This window comes from Camelus ferus, chromosome 23 (assembly GCF_009834535.1).
Source record: "Camelus ferus isolate YT-003-E chromosome 23, BCGSAC_Cfer_1.0, whole genome shotgun sequence".
NCBI classification, from domain to species: domain Eukaryota; kingdom Metazoa; phylum Chordata; class Mammalia; order Artiodactyla; family Camelidae; genus Camelus; species Camelus ferus.
In genome coordinates, this window is record NC_045718.1 from 28949006 (window position 1) to 28970514 (window position 21509).

Here is a 21509-nt window from a genome sequence, read left to right on the forward strand (position 1 = left end):
GGAGGACAAGGCAGAAGTTCCTTAAAAAACTAAAACAGACTTACCACATGATCCAGCAATCCCACTCCTGGGCATGTATCTGGAGAAAAATACAATTCAAAAAGATACATGCTCCCCAATGTTCACAGCAGCACTATTCACAATAGCCAAGACACGGGAACAACCTAAATGTCCACTGACAGATGACTGAATAAAGAAGATGTGGTATATATACACAATGGAATACTACTCAGCCATAAAAATAAAATAAAGCCATTTGCAACAACATGGATGGACATGGAGATCATCATTCTAAGTGAAGTAAGCCAGAAAAGTACCATATGGTATCACCTACATGTGGAATCTGAAAAATAAGCCACAAATGAACTTATCTACAAAACACAAATATAGACTCACAGACACGGAGAACAAATTTATGGTTAACAGTGGGTAAAGGGAGTGGGAAAGGATAAAAATAATAATAATAATAAAAAATAAATAAATACATGATTTTTTAAAAGACCGACTTTAGTCTATAAACACTCATCAATCAACAGAATAACTCATGCAAAAAAACAGATTCTAACAATTTAAAAAAATACATAAAGTAGTTTCTATATAAAAGTTTGTCTATTTTAAATATTTTAAAGTAAGAAAAAAAATCTATTGCATAAGAATATTCCAGTGCTCAATTTCTGGTTTCAAGCAAAGAATGACTTATTACCTGATGCCTCTACTTCATTCTGACTGCATGACAAGTCATCCAAACACAGGTCAATAAGAAGGATCTGTCCAACATCAGTTACCACAGCTGCTACACCAAAAAGCCATCGCAGACTTGGGTGTAAATGCTGAGTGCTTGCACTGGCTCCTCCATGATTGATTATAGGTTCAATAGCTGTTACCTATAAAGCGGAAAGTTACTTGCTTTTCTTATACAAAGTGAGAAAATACAATTAAAAACATAACAAGCCAATTTTACAGTTAAAACAGATTATTAGTTACAATAGTTGTTAACATTTTCCAAGATAGAATCATAAATCCACATTTGATGTTTGTGAATCTGAATAACATAATGAAATCTTCAGATATAACAAGAATTACACCATTATTTCAGTATATAAAAAATCATGCAGTTGGAATAGCAAGCGATGTTTATTGAGAGCTTACTATATTACAGGCATTGTGCTAACTGATTCATTTTAATGTTCACTATAACTCTTTGATATTGGGTTATATATAATTATACCTGTTTAAAGATAAAACACCCTGGGGGGAAGGTATAGCTCAATAGTAGAGTGCATGCTTCGCGTGCATGGAGCCCTGGGTTCAATCTCTAGTACCTCCATTAAAAAAATAAACAAATAAACATTACCTACCCCCCTCAAAAAAAAAATAAAATAAAATAAAATTCAATAGCTATCTAAAAGATGAAACACTGTGTGGCTCAGAAAGTTTAACTTAGTCATCCAAGTCACACAGTCATTAAGTGTAAAACTCAAATCTAAATTTTTCTTATTTTAAAACTCTTAACCAGCTACTCTTTAGGTATTTAGCCTTTCCTCTAAATAAGACTAAAAATAAATCATTCCAGAAAAATTTACTATTTACAATTTTTTTAAAAATCCCTTTTATGCCATAAAGCTTGAAGAGGTCTAACCTTTCTTTAAAAGGGCTACATTATAATGGACTTTACACAAAACTTCAGCAGTAACTGTATCACTGACACTTAACAAGGACTAAATTTATTTTAAGATCATATTGTAGTAACATTATGTAGTTCTATTTTCCCCCTCATCTCATAAGTCAAATTTTAAATGTCTTTAGCTAATAGTCCATATTTTACTCTATACTTAGCTTTCCTTCTGTTTCCTATTAATTCACAAAAATTAATTAGGTATGATATGATAATTAAGGATCTTGTGATTTCTACTATAATACTGATGAACATCTGAGAAAGAAAATAAGAAATCTCAGTCTTCATCATTTCTGGCTCCCACTTCCCCTTTCCTCTCCCTTCCAGCCATTCTAAATAAGCCTAGTTTACCAAATGTTCCATAAACTGATTTTTCACATGCTGGTCTCTTTACTTGAAATGTCCAAACTTTCTGAGTAGACATTACCCAGGTGTTTTCTATGTTCCAAGTACTAAAATTTATCAAAGCATTTATTATATTTATTCTATAATTTTATTAGGCCACAAGCTTTTTGGACAGCATGGACTAACTTTAATTCATTTATTTATCTCCAAAATCTAGCACACAGCTTGAGTAAGCACTCAATAAACTGCAAAATTAAGTCTGTCTTCAAAATCATCACCACTGACAAGTATATATAAGATACCAGGCTATAAACTACTTCAGACTCCACATCAGCACACTGGGTCAGTTTCCTCACTGTAAAAACACAGTATTTTTTCATTAAGCTCCCTTTTAACTTTAACAATTCTATTCTATAACTATATTTATTACATATATGTAATTTACTTTTGTGTGTATTTAAGTGCATTTTTTTTCACACCATGTATAAAAAGAATTCTACTCTTCCATGATTTTATTTGCCTCTGCACATGTGTATCTGTAAATACATACTTTTCTCATCATGTAAAAAGAGCAGTAATAAATTTCCTGAAGAAACAACCTGAATCCAAAGGATTTCGATAATTATTACTGAGTAAGATACCTGGCCTATGGAAGGTATATACATATTAGAATTAATAAATAATGATTATAAATAAATCCACTATTTAAATATATTACTCAAATCTTATACAGTAAAAGACATATTTTCCATATTGCTCCAAAGCTATAGTCTCAAATACATAAATAAAAATTTAAAAATTTAAAAACCACACACAGACATAAGAGGAAAAAAATGCCCTAGCAATGAATATAATATTTTTATACACTTTCAGTGTCCTCATTAAACATAACTGCGATAAGAACAAGATTCAGATGCCACTTTTCATATAAAAGATTAGAACACTACATTATCATCACTATTTTTACTTTGTCATTTTCTAGCCAAGAATAAGTCATAAATGCTATGTTCCTTTAATAATATACATTCTTAACCTCTGAATTTTTAACTTTTTAATGAAAAATAATAAACTTCCATGAAAGTAATCTAATTATAAATGTATAATTGTATAATTTTTCACGAAGGGAACATACCCATGTAACCAGCAGGGGTTCAGTTTTGAAAGCAGACAGTTCACATATCTTAAGCAGTACCTACCCTTCCAGGAAGAACAACTGCTTTAACCACTCTTGATAAACCAAGATCATAAAGACAGAGAACACTCCCTTCTGTTTCTTCTAATCCGATTAACAATCCAGCTCTCTTCTGCCAAGAAAATTCTTTCACAGCCAGGACTATAGGAGGCTGCTCATTCACTCCACTGAATTGATATGCAGACAACCGCTCTCCTGTTAGAGAGTTTACAACCTCAAGTTGTGGACCGCAAGCCAAGTAAGCAAGTCCATTTTTCCCTAGAAGAAAAAAAAAATGTTGCCTATTTTAATACTGCATATACACAACAAAACTAACTAGCAGTCAGCTCTTTTACATGTATAATATATATCTCATTATATAAAACTTTACATATTATCTCCAAATTGAAATACAAGCATTTATAGAACAGAGTTGTTCTAAAATTAGTAAAATAAATTGAACTACTACTACTACAATAATAATAAAGTAACCATTCAATAAAGGTACCATGCTATATGCGTAAACACATTATCTCATTTGTTCCTTTTTATACCTCAATACAGAGATAAGGTAACTAAACTTTCATACAGTTAAATAACTTGCCCAAAACCCATGTGGCTGTGAATACTAGAGGCAGAAGTGGATCCCCGAGTCTGTCTCGCTCCCAAACACATATTTGTACATTATACCTTAAGAGTTAAACTAGGTGTTATGGGAGTTATAAAAATGTAACACATGATTGTCCCCGAATAGTTCAAAATCTGAGAAGACAAGACATAACTAGCATAATAATAGAAAATACCAGAAACACTTCTTAGCCCCTTACTAGTCATGTCTGGATTTTATTCTGTATTAAGTGTAAAGCAAATAGTTTTAAGCAGGAAAATAACAATCTGATTTATGTTTTTAAATGTTAATCCAACTGCTAAACAGAGAATAGACAATAAGGTGGGAATAGAGAAGTAGGGAGATGATACCCTATGCTTCATTGGTGGCCATGAATAGAGAAGTGGATTGACTGGAGATTCATCTCAGAGCAGAACTTAAAGGATTTGCTTGCTGATGAATAAGGAGGTAATAGAGAAGGATCAACAACTAGACCCTGAATTTTCCCTTGAGCAGCTAGACAAATGGTGTTAACTTTTACTACTAAATTTGTGACGTCTCATGCATCCAAACAGACAGCTGTATATACTAGGTTACAGCTGAAAGAGGCTATCTAGTTTGAGGGAAGAGCAGGGCACAGTGGGGATCCAGAATGCATGGATTCAAAGTTTATTTTTGCCACCTGCTTTGTGTAACTGGGACCAAATTACTTAACCTTTTTGATTCTCACCTACATTAGAAAAGTCTAATACTTGCCTCAATGAAAAGTTGTTATAGTGCCTAGCATATAAAGTAGTACTACACGTACTTTTAATATTCAAGAGAACAGCACTTTAAATAGCTAAATGACTGATATATATGTTTTGCTGTCTCCCTGCTAAGAAGGATGGCTGCGAAATTCATTTTCAGAAAAGTCTTCTGTAATATCTTTCACTAGACAGAAATCCATAATTTGGTATAATTTCCTGCTGTATTATACAATCTAAACCATGTATTAAGATCTTATTCAGATTAATGGAATTAAGAGATAAGACTTTCTGAATATATTGTATCACCCATCATACAATCATATTTTTCTACTCATAAGAATATATAGAATCTAATCTAAACTTACCACCAATAAAACTTCCTAATTATAAAGAAAAAACAGCCCTGTATTATTTCTACTTTCTAAATGTAGATATTCAATACTAAGATATAAAATATATGGTATTTTTAATATGGAAAAATGAACTGTAACATCCCAAGAGATTCACTGAAAATATGTTCATGTAGAAGTTATCACATTTATAGTTATAGATGTTATATATTTATGTAACACCAATCTAACCAGGCTCTACTTTTTTTCTTCCACGTTAAAGAAACTGTGATATATGCTTGTTATTGTTTACCTTACAAATCAATCAAATTAGTAAACTTTCAGCAACATTATTTTACCTGCAGCAAACTTTCCACGAAGCACAGATTCTAATGTTATTTCGTCTTCTCCAAGGGCTTGAATAGTCACTTCTGGGAACTGCAGAAGACCACTAGTCACTTGTGCTGTGAGGTCTCGCATACTTCCACTGTAAATATTTTTCAAAGTAAGATCATCATGGTACATTTGTACTATAAGATATTTGATTATCTCTAGCCAGAAGAAAGAAAAAAGAAAAAGACAAAACTACCATATAAAAGTAAGTAAACTAAAATTAAAATCTGACTATAAAATACATATTATGTGCTTCTGGGTATGAGGTATTCTCTCCTAAGAAAATATTTCCCAAACAGCCTTAGGTGAGTAAAGATTCATTAAGCCAGATGTCCTAAGGACATGAATGATTCCCTAGATTCTCTGAAGACTGATTCAGTGTGATTAATCTTACTGCTTTATTCTGGAAGAATACTTCACATACAAAATAGGAAAAATTGATAATATTTTGGAAAAATCACTGCTACAGTAAAAGGAGACAAAGTCCATGAAAAATGTCCAAACCCACAGTAACCTCAGGAATTGAGTCTGACATATCTTTAAGTGGATAGAAAAAATTTTTTTAATTATCTTTCATTTCCAATGTATAGAAGACTAGATTTCCTGAATGACTCTCCCATTGTAAACCACAAAAAAATGATGGCTGAAATGTAAGTATCATTTGGAATTATTATGGAGTTGGCAAAGCCAAAAGTAGAAACAGGAATTTTGGAAGACATGTAAGCTGGTCTGGGCCTTGAAGGTTCAGCTACTAAATCCAGTCCTGGTGGCCTGATTTTGTTTTGAGCATTCTGAGGTCCACAGAGGCTGAAGATAAAGCTTAGAGCTAACAGAACCAATGCAAGCTAAGAGGCTCCCCCAACTATATTAAACTCCAATAGAGCTATACCATCAGCGTAAAGGTGAATGAGAGAACCACCCTCTATGCAGAACAGTGAGCAATAAAGCTGTTTTGACCACGGTTATAAGTTTCTACAAAAAAAGAAATTTTCTCTTCACAAAAATTAGTGGCCAGAATTCAAGCTATGTTATCAGAAAATATTCAGGTGAAGAATACTATAAACTATTCTCAGGTTGGTAAGGCTCCAGGCAATCCACAGAAACACCAGATATTCTCTGGAATCTCAAAGAGATTTCAAAGATGAAGTTCCAAAGAAAATGACCTTATAATAAAATAACAAAACAAGGATATCATGATCAAGAGCCAGCAAAATCAGTCTATCAGACTTCATTCAGATATTGAAATGACCAGAGAACAGAAAACAGCTGTTTAATAGGTTTAGAGAAATTAAAGCTTTAGCTTGCTAATGAGGAATACACTTTAAAAATTATAATGAAAAGTGGCCAAGTAGGTTTGGAAAAAAAAAATAACAGAATCTCTGGAATGAAAAATGAAGTAAGTAAAATTTAGAACTCAATGAAGAAAAAAACCTCAGTGGAGCAATGAGAATGTAGCAGCTACAATGCACAGTATGAACAAACATCAGAGTATAATATTAAACAAAGTAGAGAAAATACATGCAGAATTCATTTACATAAAGTTAAAAAGACCGCAAAACTAAATCAAATATTGCCTAAGAATACAAACACATGTAGCAAAACTATGAATAAAATAAAGGATACCATAAATACAAAATCCACAACAGTAGTTACCTATGAGAGGAGGGAAAGGGGACTGGAATGGAGAGGAATACACAAAGGACTCCAAGTAATGGTAAAGTTCTTTCTCTAAAACTTGGTAGCCAACACGTAGGTGTTCTTTGCATTGTAATTTTCCATAACTTAAAAATATTCTTTTGTACCCACTCAACAAATAATTCTTTTGTACCTATTTAGAAGTCAACGAAAACAAACTCAAAAAATAAGGAAGCAAGAGAAAGAGAACCCCAAAAACTTTTCTAATATGTAGCACAGAGAGACAAAGAGATGAGAATTAAAAGTTATAGACAATATAGAGGGAAGATTTCACATATATTTATTCAGAAGCCCCCAACCATAACACTAATAGCAAGGAAGAGGCAATATTTTAAGATATTTCTCAGATTTCTAGAGACAAACTAGTTCTCTGAAATCAGGAAGACCAGTGAATCCTAGGTCAAATATATAAAAATAAATGACTTTTCAACAACAGTGGTAGTCAGAAGTCTGGAATATCTTTAAAATTCTAAGAAAAAATAGTTGCCAACATATAATTTACATATCATTGAAATTATCCCCAAAAACAAACATAAAACACACTTTTAGACAAAAACCAGTTTAGCACAAATAGACCCTCCCCGCTTAGGGAATTCTAAAGGCTTACAGGGTAGAAGGCTTCAGGTAGAATAATGATCAGACACAATGTCTGAGATAACAAAAAGAATCGTGTGTGTCAAAGTAATGTTAAATAAATGGAAAAATCTAAAATACGGACTACATAACAGCAACAATAATAATGGTTAAAGTATGGGATTTAAATGAAGTATCTGTAATCCTCTGTTATCTGAGAAAATGAAGATAGATTTGACTTATTTTAGACTTTCTTACATATCCGTGTTGAAAATATACACAGGAAGAGGCATACACAAGAATGTATACACCAGAAGTTTCCTTAGCAGCAATATACTAAAACTAACCAAACAAAAGAATAAAGAGAAATTTGCTTTATCAGACAGTAAAAACATACTATTACATTATAATAATTAAAACTATAATAATTACAACAGTAGGCTAGTAATGGACAAATAGATCAATGAAACAGACAATCCAGACACAGAACCACAAAAGTTTAATAATCATAAAAAGCATATTTGGGTATTCAAATCAGAATGGAAGTATGGACTATTAAGATTATTTGTACAATCTGCTACTCATTTCCAACAAAGCAATTACACATTGGTAGAGCAAAGTTACACACATTACCCACGCACATACTTCTGCCCATTCCTCCCCTAATGTCTAGAAAATGAATGAAAGTATATTTGTGTGTACGTCATGAAACAATATAGAAAAAGGTGAGTTTAAAAAATTCAGAGAATTGGAATACCTTTCTCTAGGAAAACTCCAGGTCTTGAAGTCTATAATTACATACTACAGACCACTGGACCTCAGCAGAGGGCCATCTTCCAGGGCACTGTGCTGCTTTCTTGGAAGAAAGGCATTAAAATACAAAGGAATCTCCCTGGTAGGAAAGGAATCCCAGGTACAAGTCAATTCACTAGGTACATGGTTCCCCAGCAGGGACTACACACATTTTTAACACTCAGCTCAAAGCCATTCTCACAGAATAAAATCCATGCTATCAATCTGAAACCGGTGGCAAAACAATAGTTATTTAACAGCCACTCTTAATAGATCTTTCTTAAAAACAAAACAAAACCAAAGAACACCACTTTTATAAAGAAATGATTGTGTTAAAAAAGTTATCATAAGCTTAATAATTCCTGTCTTTTAATTAGTTTATTTTTCTTATAAAATTAATTTTCTAGAAAAATAGCATGCATGGCCTATTTCATTTCATAAAACTAGTCTCTGTATGAATTTTTCTATCTATATATCTGACTACAGAGATAACTGAAATACAAAACATTAGTACTATTTACTTTTGTGTGACCCCAATTTGGGGTGATTTGTTACTTTATACTTTTCTGTATGGCTTAGATTTCTTTAAACAGTTTTCATTTTTATAAAATCAATAATTAAAGAACTTTTTAAAAAACAAAATCTAAAATATAAAGAAAACTTTGAAAACATAAGAGATATTTATAAAATCTAAGTTGGGAAGAAGGTGCAAATCAACCTAATATTCACTAACAATCAAGAAAATGCCACGTTAAGTCATGATACCATTTTTTCCAATCACTGTTAAAGGTATAGGGAAACACACACGCTTATACACTCTTGTCGGAACACAGACTCCAACAGCCTTTTTGGAGGATAATTTGCCAGGTCCTAATTCTATATGGACAAATCTTTTGACTTGGCAATTGTAGAATTTTTATTTCCTGTAGACAAAAGACTTATATCCTCTATCTCACTTATTCAAATCATCTGGTGAAAGAAACCCCTGCTATTCCATGACTTCAAATATTGTATGACAGCAACAACAAATTCCTTCCAAAGTGATAGACATCACTGTTTATGTAGTGTAGTGGTTATTACGTTCGCCTGACACAAAGTGATAGACACTACTAACTACTCTCTAGGTGGATGCTTCCACTGCATCTCAACTTCAACATTTCCAAAATGAAACAATCTTCCTTTTTCCTCTCTACAGATTTGTTACTTTACTTTTATTTCCTTTCCTGGTTAATGATTCCATGATCTCCCCCAGAAACTCTGAGGACTTAGCTAAAAACTAATTCTTAAAAAAACTTTCCTTGTCCAGATTAAGTTGCAATTCTCTTTGTTCCTCAGGAACTTGGTACTACCCCTATCAAGGATGATACTTATCACACTATGTAACTGCCTCTTTGTATCCCCAGCTAGGAAGTTCTTAGGAAACAAACTGGACCCTACTCATTACTTTAATCCCAGTTTCCACACTGGAGGGGGGCACAGAATACTGGATGACTATATGAATAAATGGCTTCCTTTTCCTTCTTTTACCATGCAAGTGGTAACCCAAAACAGCCAATTTTACAAAAAAAAAAAAAACAAAAAACAAAAAAAAAAACAAAAACAAAACCATTTCTACATTCTAGTCCATTACTTCTATTCTTAGTGACTCAGCCTTTGTCAAAAACTTAGACTAATGGTCTTTTCATCTCCTCCAGTCTTCTGTTCCTTCTTATCATTCTATAAATGGCAAGCACTTAGATAACCCCCCAACACATACCCCAATTTATGTGGCAGAAATGAATAGATCTGAAAAGGTTTATTCAAAAAGTTAACCAAAACATGCATTTTCTGTTCATGCTATGAGTGTTATTTTCTAGACAAAAATCTGACCCACTACCTCCAAAAACTTACCCGAGTCACTATTAAGTCAAAAACTCAAAAAAAGTTATGTTTGTGATTTCCCAATGTGAGATTAAAAGTGGAAGTTTGCTTTTTATTATCCAAAAGTACAATCAAATTTAAAATAGACTGTAATTACTATAATATATAGTCAGTAGAAAGTAATGATCATTAGCCTCTTATATTTATACTAAAATCTTATATAAATGAGGGTCCTAGACTCAAGCTTTAGTTGCTGAAAGCATTATATTTACACAAATTAATCCTATCCCTCTCCTTTAAAGTATTTTGGTACCAAAGATTTTAGACAAATTTGGGAAAGGCCACAATCAGTTTGACAGTATGTTGTTTTCCCCTCTAATGGCCTTCTATAGCCTTGATAAAACCAGTACAATGGTAAACTGAAGTTAATACATTTTTCCTGTTAAGCTTAAAACCAAAATCATTTTTTTCACAGCTAAAACCTTTAAAATTCCATACACTTTGGGTAGTTTTTCCCAAAGTATAATCAGTGGAGTGTTCATGGACAAAAGCAAAATGTTTCACAATCACTGCAATTCAATCAAGATCACCCTAACAGAATTTTTAAAAGACTTTCACAAAATGATTCTAAAGTTCATCTGAAAGTTGCACAATAATCAATTATTTGAAAATGAAATATAATAAACATTCCATTTCTCAGGCTGGATGTGTTTTGTGTTATGTTGTTTTTAATATAAAACAAAGATTATGATGTGGAAGCAATGGCTCAGTCACAATATTTAAAAAGAATTGTAATTTCCATCCCCAATATATTCTCCCACCTAAAAAAACCCCAAAATATATGAAAACAAGGTGTTCAGACACTTGACAACAGGCAGTACAGGACAGTAGTCCCTAAGGAAAGGAAAACAAACAAGATGACCTCTAGGACTGTCCCAGTGTATATAGTGTATTCAGGATACAGAGCAGAGAGAAAACCCAAATAGAGCCCAAGGGTCTCCTTGGGTTGAGACAGGAGCTGAGAATTCCAAAGGCAGCTAGAATTCACAGAGCAGAGTGCTGCAGTGCAAAGGGTCATAGAGATCTGCAGTGAGTTCCCCTGAATCTTCATATGATTAGCACAAGCATGTAAGGAAACTACCAGAGGCCAAGGAATGAATTATTAGAAAAGTAGAGGAGAAACAATCCCCAAAATGTACACAAAGCCAGGTATATCTCCAGTGTAGGGGAGAAAAAAAACAACCTCTTAATACATGGGCACTGAGTAGAGTACTCAGAAAAGTATTAACTGCTTCGTAGTGGGAAGAAAATTTAGCCCTTGTCTAAAGACTGTTCTGGTCCTGTCTAAAGAAGATCAAAAAGCAAGCAGCAAAAGAATCAAAACTATTTCTAAGTAACTGAGCTGCATCCCAAGACAAAGCTCAAGAAAATGTAAAGGACTGCAAAAATATTCAGAATTCAGAAAATTCATGTCTAGCATCCAATCAAAAATTGTCAGGCATGCAAAGAAGCAGGAAAATAACCCATTAGGAGGGAAAAAAAATAACAAATAGAAACAGACCTAGAAATCACACAGAAATTAGACTCACTAGATGAGGACAGTTAAGTCAGTTATTCTAGCTATAAATCTTATGTCCAAGAAGTTAGAGGAAAGCATGAGCACATGAAGGAAAGACTAGGAATATAAAAAAAGTCTAAATCAAACTTCTAGAGATGAGAGAAACATTTAATGGGATTAACGGATTAGACATAGAATATATTAGTTAACTTGAAGACACACGAAAGAAATTACCTAAATAAAATGAAGCAGAGAGAGAAAAAAGGCTGAGGCAAGCAGGGAAAGAGAGCCTCAGGAAGCTATGGGACAACCTCAAGTGATCTAATATGTGTAACAGCCATTTCCAAAAGGAGAGGACAGAAATATTTGAAAAACTAGTGGCAACAGTCTTTCTAAATTTGATGAAAACTATAAATTCACAAATTCAAAAGGTCAGTAAACCTCAAGCATAGAAACATGAAGAAACTCCACCAAAATAATACATCCTAATCAAGGGACAAAGGGAAAATCTTAAAGTAGCACACTGCAGAGGAACAAAGATAAGAATAACAGAGACTTTTCATTAAAAACAATGCAAGCCAGATATAGTGGAACAGGTATTTTAAATTCTGAAAGAAAAAAAAAAACCTGTCAACCTAGAATTTTATATCCAATGATAATATCTTTTAAAAATGAAGGCAAAATAAAGATCTTTCATACGTAGAAGAGCTGAAAAGACAGTCACCAACAGATCTGCACTACAAACATTAAAGGAATTCCTTTAGGCAGAAGCAAGATATCAGATGGAAATCTGGATCTACATAAAGGAATAGACTTCAAAAAAGGTCAATTTTTTTTTCTTAATTTCAATCTCTTTAAAAGACAACTGTCTATTTGGAGCAAAGGTGATAGCAATATATTGAGGAGTTTATGACATATTTACAGTAAAACAAATGACAATAGCACAATTCTCCTAGAGAGGAGAAATGGAAGCATACTGTTACAAGGTTCTTACACTATACCTTAAATACTATGTTGTTTAAAGAGAGACTGTAATAATTTAAAGATGTATACTAGAAACCTTAAAACAACCACTAAGTACACACATACAAACACATGATATAAAAAAAGGGGAAAAGAACAAATAGGACAAATAAAAAATAGGAAGACAGCAGATTTAAACCTAACCATTACATCACTAATTATATTAACAAAATGATGTTAACATTATAATTAAAAAGCAAAGACCATCAGACTGGATTAAAAAAAAGCAAGACCAAGTTCAAAAAGACTAGATAGGGTGAAAGTAAAATAATGGAAGATATATCAAGCTAACATTAATCAAAAAAGCAGGAGCAGCTTATTAATATCAAAGTAGAATTCAGAGCAAAGAATATTACCAGGGATGGATAAAGAGGGTCACTTTATAATATTAAAGGGGTCAATTCACCAAATGAACATTAACAATCCTGAACATCTATATACCAAATAATAGACCTTCAAACTATATGAAGCAAAAACAAAGAGAACTGAAAGAAGAAACATACAAACTCATAATTGTAATTTGACACTTCAACATCCCTCTCTCCATAACTGATAGAACTAGACAGAGCAGTAAGGATAAGGACCTAAACAACAAATCGACCAACTTGACCTGAATGATATTTATAGAGCATTTTACCCAAGAAAAAGAAGACTACACATTCTTTTCAAACGAACAGATGATTTACCAAGATAGACTGTATCCTGGGCCATAAAGGAAGTGTCAAATTTAAAAGGAATCAATTCATACAAAGTATGTCCTCTGATCACATTGAAATTAAATTAGAAATCAGTAACAGAAAAACACCTGGAAATTTTACAGATATTCGGACACTAAATAACATACCTCTAAATGTCCTATGGATCAAAGAAGAGATCAAAAAAGTGAATGAAGAGTATTTTGAACTGGGTGAAAATGAAAATATGACACATCAAAATTGGTGTAATGCAGCTTAAGCAGTGCTTAGAAACTGGCAGCACTGGATATCAGTAAGATCTCATATCAAGAACCTAAGTTTTCACCTTAAGAAACAAGAAAAAAAGAGCAAATTAAACCCAGCATGAGCAGAAAAGAATAAAAGAGTTAAAATTTAATAAAGTAGAAAACAAAAAAACTACATAAAAAAAAAATCAATGAAATCAAAAGCTGGTTCTTTGAGATTTAAAAAAAAACAAAACTCCACTATACTGACATAAATAGATCAATGAAAGGAAGAGACCAGAAACTGAACTTTCACTTATGGCAAAGATAACATTTCAAATCAGTGTGAAAATTACAAACTTTTAATAATGTCCTGAGACAATTCAACTACCCCTTCTGAGAGAAAAAAAATCTCCTCAATATGACATAGAAATGGGAACTACAGATGGAAGAAAGAGCTAAAGGCACATCCAAAAAAAGTGGGTGGAGGGGAGAGGAAGCTATAATCTATGAAGCAACTTCTATGTACATTAATGAGACTAAATCTTCAGGTAAAACTGACACCATGTCTGTCCTATGGTTTCAGGTATTTCACCTCATCTTTATATCACTGGTACTATCAATTTGAGAAGCACAGCATTCAATGTTACTTTCTGAGGGAAAAAAAGTCTTCAATGGTCACCCCCAAAAGATAATAGTGTTGAAATTGAAAATGGACATATAGAGATAGAAACTTTTTCGGGGATCGGGGGTAATGGTCTAAGAAGAAAAAGTTCAAGGGAGAAGAATTACAGTCTCAGAAGGTGAGAGATAGTCATGTGACTTGCTCACTATATCCCAAAATATGAGAATTTTTAAATTGCAAAAGAAAAACTTAAAGTAGGGGGGGAAACTTGATAAAATTTATACAAATTGACAATTAATCTAAAATAAAAGCAAAATGTTTTGAGACATTTGTAATTTTAAATTAAAATTACAGTGCATGGGTCATCAATAATATTCTTTATTATCTTATGCTGAAATAAATTCAACAAATAAATATTTACTGCATTAATCCATCAGAAACAGAACCCAGATCTGTACCAACTGTGGGCTAAACCATGTTTTTGTTTTCAAGTGTTAAAATGTTCCAAGTACCCCACAGATCTTACCTGTGACTGAGATATTTCCACAAAAGGTTAACATTGTAACCATGTTAAACTAGTGCTGTCCTTAGAAATTTTGAAAGTAATTATAAAGACTAGAACTCTGAATTCTTAAAGCTGCTCAGCTTAATTTCCTTCATGATTCCGCTGTATCACCTCCCCAATTCAGTGGATAATCAATTCTGAGTCTATTTTTAATTCATCGAACTAATACTAAATGCTTACAATATGTTAAAATGCTACATGCCCCCTAAAAATGCTAAAACTATAGCTTTCTCTCCACCCTCAGTAATTATACTCCTCCCAAGCATTCCTCATAGTTTTGTCTCACCACCTTTTTATTAACTTGTTTCTTAAGATAACAATTTAACTCACTTCTTGGTCCTGTAAGTCAGAGTAAGCTTCTACACAGCCAAAGGAATTTACTCCTTTAGTTCCACTAAAATTAGAGTAGCGGACTCAAACTTTCATAGTATACTGATGCCTATTTCAAGGGGAAAAAGAAATTCTCAAAGCCCGAAACGTCTAAGAAATACCACATTGAGCAATAATCACATGTTCCAATCAGAGTATTAGAAAAGACACAAACTTTGAATTAGAAATGACTTTAAGCCCAGGTTCTACCACTTACTAGTAATGCTATACTTCTTTATTCTGCCTTCCTTCTTGTTACACCAAAGTTTCTAGAAAAGAATACTTATCTCTTCGACTCTTAGCTTATCATGGTATTTGATGCAGAGGAGTTCAAAAAACCGTTCAGTGAATGAAGGAAAAGTTTTCCAAATTTAGAAGTTAGTCTTTGAATCTGCAGGGCAAAAGTTGGCTTCAAGTCCTTTCAAATCCCGAATTTACAGGGTGAATTTTAACATTTTTAGCACATTGAGGAGATCGTCTAAAAATTATATTAGAAACAACACTGCAATGCTCCTGGAGAGTGTCATTCTAAGTGAAGTAAGCCAGAAAGAGAAAGAAAAATACCATATGAGATGGCTCATATGTGGAATCTAAAAAACAAAAACAAACAAACAAAAACAAAGCGTAAATACAGGACAGAAATAGACTCAGACGAGAATACAGACTTGTGGTTGCCAGAGGGGTGGAGGGTGGGAAGGGACAGGCTGGGATTTCAAAATTGTAGAATAGATAAACAAGATTACACTGTAGAGCACAGGGAAATATACACAAAATGTTATGATAACTCAGAGAAAAAAATGTGACAATGAGTGTGTATATGTCCATGAATGACTGAAAAATTGTGCTGAACACTGGAATTTGACACAACAGTGTAAAGTGATTATAAATCAATAAAAAATGTTAAAAAAAAAAGAGCACACAAAAACTGTTAATGAAAAAAATGCAATTTGTAAAATGTAAAAAAAAAAGAAAGAACACTGCATATAAATAAAGACATACATATATATATATTTTCACAAACACACATTAAGTAGCTTTGTTCAGTATTGCACAAAATTTAGTAGTTCTAGCTTTCAAGACATGCCAGTATTGGCAACTTCTAAAAAGTAATTTACAAAGTTTCAACTCCCAAGGTCTAGATAGGCAGAGCAGGAACATTCTGCCTTCTGTCAAAGAAAATACTGTTCATTTCTTGATAAAGCACAGTCACTGTCTTCTCAAAAACCTACAATGACTCCCCTACTGCCTATAAAAACTGACATCCTCAGCCACAGGCAATCAAGGCCCTCTACAGTCTAGCAGTCCCAGACTATCTTCACAGGTCTGTCTCCCCAAACCCCTTCCTTCATCAGTTTGTTAATGTCTAATATATTCATTCTTTGATTTATGCTGTTCCCTCCTCCATCTCCATTTGCCAAAGCCCCACCCATCATTCAAGAACTAGATACACAATGTGGTCTGGGTAGATCAATCCTTTCCTATTCAATCTCATCTCTGAGCTCCCTCCTTTCCACCTTTACATCAGCAATCCTAAAAATGATTTCTAAATTCATTATTTGTATGTGTTGGTCTTCTCCACAATACCATCCATGAATTCTTAAAAGGCAAAAATCATATCTTATTCCTGTGAATTCCGGAGGATCACAATGCCTTGCAAACTAACAGGTCCTAAACATGTGGTAAATCAGGATAGCAAGATACTACAGGGACAGGGATATACATGCTGAAAAATAAAATCAGTTTTTAAAAACTCAATGTTCTTAAACCCAACAAGAGAACAAATAACCCAATTAAAAAAATAGCCAAGGATCTACTGCATAGCACAAGGAACTATATTCAATTTCTTGTAATGAGCTGTAAAGGAAAAGAATCTGAAAAAAAAAAGGTGTGTATATATATGTATATGTATCACTGAATCACTTTGTTGTACACTTGAAACTAACATTGCAACTTGACTACACTTCAGTAAAAAGTAAGAATTAAAGATGTGCAAGGAAAAAAAAGGCCAAAGATCTTAACAGACACCTCACTAAAGAAGACATATGGATAGCAAATAAGCACATGATAAGATGTTGCACATCTTATGTTATCAGGAAAATGCAAATTAAAACAATGACCTACCACCACACACTTATCAAAATGGCCGAAATCCTGACACTGACAACTACCAAATGCTGGTGAGGATGTGGAGCAACAGGAACTCTCATACACTGATGGTGGGAATGCAAAATGTACAGTCACTTTGAAAGACAGTTTGACAGTTTTTTAGAAAACTAAACATACTCTTATCATATGATCCAGCAATCACACTCCTTGGTATTTACCCAAAGGAAGTGAAAACTTAAGATAAAACTTGTATGAAAACTTATATAAAACACAAAAACCTGCACATGGATATTTATAACAGCTTTATTAATAATTGTCAAAACCTGGAAAAAACCAAGATGTCCTTCAGTAGGTGAATAGATAAACAGTGGTACATTCAAACAATGGAATATCAGTCAATGCTGAAAAGAAATGAGGTATCAAGTCATGAAAAGTCTTGAAAGAAAATATTACAAAGTGAAGTCAATCTGAAAGGCTATGGACTGCACAATTCCAACTATAGGACAATTCTGAAAAATGCAAAACTATGGAGACAAAAAGATCAGTGGTTGACAAGAGATTAGCTTAACAGGGAGGGACTGGAGGGACAGGGTTGGAGGGGATGGCATAGAGGATTTCTCGGGTGGTTAAACTACTCTTAATGAGAATATAATGGTTATATATTTATCCAAACCCACAGAACGTACAACACCAAGAGAGAACAGTACTGAAAACTATGGACTTTGGGTGATGAAGACGTGTCAATGCAGATTATCCACTGTGACAAATATTCCAGTCTGGTGGGGGATGTTGACAGTGGGGGAAGCTATGCATGACTAGGAACAGGGAAGGGGTATACTGGAAATCTCTGTGCTTTTTACTCAATTCTGCTGTGAACTTTAAACTGCTCTAAAAAATAAAGTGTATTAAAAAGAAAAAACTCAATAAATATTGAGTCCAACTTATTTTTAAGTAAGTGTAATGGAAGAAGGGTACAGCTTTGTGGTAGAGTGTGTACTTAGCATGCACAAGGTCCTGGGTTCAATCCCCAGAACATCCCATTAAAATAAATAAACTGTATTACCCCCAAATAAACACTAAAAAATAAAGTAAGTGTACATTGTTTCAATATTAAGAAGCAAAGCAGAATTTGCAAAATTACTGGGAAAGATACTAACACCAAAAATCAGCTGTGTGAAATACATACATCCTAGAAAAAGAAAGCTGCTAAATTCCACTAACGAAAATAAAGCTCTAATCTAGTTGTTCAATAATTACATTGCAACATATACTGAACAAACATTTCTTCAAAAAGTTTTGTGTGTATTTTTACTTTTTTGACTCTTAAAAAGACTATTATGATTTAAACGTAAACTGTCAGCATACCCAGAAACTTTCAACCTTTTAGCAGTTGTTCTTTCAAACTTAATTAAAACGTATTAAACACCAACTACTTTTAAAACGTGTTGGGAAGGGAATGTAAGGGCAGGAAGATGACTTACTGACCTCAAGGAGTTAACATTCTAGGAGACACATAATCAATCATGAAAATATCAGACACAAATAAATGCTACAATAAAGGTATATATTCTGTGAGATCCCCAGGAAAGAACTGGGATAGAGAGAAATGAAAGAGGGCATAGAAAAGATGGCATTTATGCTAGGGAGGATTTGAAAGCTGAAAACTGGAAAAAGGCAGAAATGGCATTTCAGGCTGAAGGACGAGAGCAAAGGAACATCAAAGTACATCTTCAAGAAAATGGTCCCAGGGTTAGGGGGTGATTCTGGAATAGCTGAAGCATAAATTAGTGACTAGTTGAGGCTGGATGATAGAACAGAGTTATTGTAGAGACCGTTGATCAAACCTAGGGGAATTAGACTTCATTCTGAAGAAAAAAAGAACAGTTTCCTGAGAATTTTCATGATTAGGAGAGAAAGAAACAATATCTGCTTTCCTCTTATATCAAGATGTGTCCATTCGAAAACTTCCGTATGACAATCTTTTAAAAAACTTTTAAAAATAATTACTGCTGTGACACTTAGTAGTAGGCTATTGAAAATTAGGATCAAAAATTACAGTGGGGGGGGGGGGGAAGCAGACTTCCCATAGCGCTTACACTCTTAAGAGCATCCCTCAAACATCAACTTGAGCGAGGCTTAGCATCCCTAGTCAAATCCTCCAAAATAAGTAAACCTACCCTAATTTCTTCCCTCCTCATAGACTCAATGAAAACTCACGAAAGTACTAAAAATCTACTGGCTCTTAAGGATATTTTGAGAATAAACTGAAGTTTCCAAGAGAGCTACACTTTATCCTAAAGGATCCAGGTTCTTATCAAAAATTTCTCAAACTGACTATTTAAAAAAGATAATAACGGCTAGTTTGAAGTTCGTGGCTTTAAGAACAAATTAACTTCCCCACGCCCCCCAAAAGCAGTCAACCAGTGACAAAAGTAATCAGCCTCTAATTTTCAGGTGGGACAAGTAGGGCAAATTAATAATCACTCCAGGAGGTACTGTTATTTTAAATCTCCTTTATCTGACCAATTCACTGCACTTTCCAAATCACAAGTCAAACTTCTTCCCCTGCGCGGACTTAACTTCAGCCAGGCCCAGGAGCATGTGGAGCACGCACCAACGTAAGACAGGCTCAAAGTACCAGCAGGTTCCCCCAGAGGGAAGTCCGCCAAGCTCTCAACTGTACCTGAGTACAGTGGGGAAAAGGCGCCGCGGTCCAGGAGAGACTGGAGGACAGAGCTGTCCGCCGTTCGGCGCGGAGGGTAGACCCCAAGGCGCCTCTCCGCCGCCATGTGCCGCCGTTCCGCGGAGGAGCTTATATAACAAACCGCCAAAGCCCTGGAGCGTGCTGCACCCGCCAACGCCCACATTCGCCCCCGAGGGCCCGCTCCGCGAGCCAGGCATCTCCGCCAGCCGAGCCGCCGCTCCTCGCTGGACGGCCACAAGCCCGGTCTAGGCCCGGCGCGGGGAGGGCCCCGCGAGCCGGGCGCGGCGGGAGAAGCCGGGCCGCCGCGCCGGGCCCAGGCCGCGCCAAGCCGCCTTCCGCCGTGCCGGCCCAACCCCCTCCTTCCCCTCTGCTTACCTGAGAAGGGCCGGTGACCGAGCCGCTGCGGCTGCCGAGTCCAGTGGGGCACGAGGCGAGGCCCGAGCTGCTCCCGTGCAAGTCCGTCACAGCATCTCCCGGGAGACACGGCCGCCACAGGCAAGGCGCGCACACCTCCGCCCCGCGGAAGCTGCTTCCCTCCTCGCGGGCCTCCGCCTGCGACCGCCGGAGCCACAGACCCACACCCGCCGCGAGCGCCTTCGCCGGCTGTAGGCCGGCCGACTGCTCAGCGACTAAAACGCAACCGCCGCCTGCGCAGCGGTTCCGCGTCCTCCCCTACGCGACTCTGCCTCCTCCGCTCCGGCAACGCTGGGTCGACTTTGCGCATTACTCTCGGCAGACAGGCCGAGTCCCACACGCCTGGGAGGGGAGGAGAGGGGCGGGGAAGGGCGGCGAGAGGTGGGAGATGGAAAGGAGATCGCGGCGCCGGGACCTGAGTTCTCGCGAGTGTTCCGGCCTTTGGGCGCCGGCTCTGCGGGAATTTTCAAACTCGTCAAAGAAGCTGGGAGGAGGGAAAGGGAGGAAAGGGAAGCAGGGTCGGGAAGGGCAGGTCATTTACATAAGATCTCCAATGAGCTGAGGGGGAGAAAGACTACAAATCCCACAATACCTTGCGCGCTAAACAGCCCTGGCGGTCTAGTGGGTGGGCCCGGAGTCGGGAGTGGTAGTTTGCCGAAAGTAGCGCGGGGCTGGATCCGCCCGCCTCCTGGTTCCTCGGGTTGATTTTTGTGGCGGTAGAGTCGCCACGTTATCATCTGGCTGTGCTTGCTGGCGGCCAAATGATAATTTTTGCCCTCGGTCTTTTTCCTTCTCCCTGCTCCTACTTTTCATGCCAAAAAGTGGGCTCCTAACTTCTCGGGAAACGCTTCTTTCCCCCTCCTATATATTTTTAAATATCTGAGCGTGCTTTTGTGACCACAGGTATTCACCAGGCCTAGTCTAATTTTTTAACTCAAATTTTTACCCTAAATCAAGTGTTGCTTGTTTGGTCACCCTGGAGTTTCATTGTAGAATTTCTTTTGTTTGTTGTTAGTATCTTTGAAGCTAGTCCCAGC

At 35.6% G+C, this 21509-nt stretch overlaps 1 protein-coding gene across 2 annotated transcripts in view; it reads right to left on the minus strand.

Annotated features, from left to right (window-relative positions):
- Positions 1–21142, minus strand: part of AHCTF1 (AT-hook containing transcription factor 1) — an 81680-nt gene extending 60538 nt beyond the window's left edge. Inside the window, exons 1-4 of one of the 2 annotated variants that reach the window (XM_032466568.1) lie at positions 20434–21139; positions 5236–5363; positions 3217–3470; positions 704–884 (exon numbers count right to left, since the gene is read on the minus strand). In XM_032466568.1, coding sequence (XP_032322459.1) covers positions 704–884; positions 3217–3470; positions 5236–5356 — 556 coding nt within the window. In that variant the 5' untranslated portion in view covers positions 5357–5363; positions 20434–21139. Of the gene's footprint in view, positions 1–703; positions 885–3216; positions 3471–5235; positions 5364–20433 lie in introns of both variants that reach the window. The other variant, XM_032466569.1, reaches the window with a different exon arrangement.
- Positions 21143–21509: the final 367 nt, after the last annotated feature.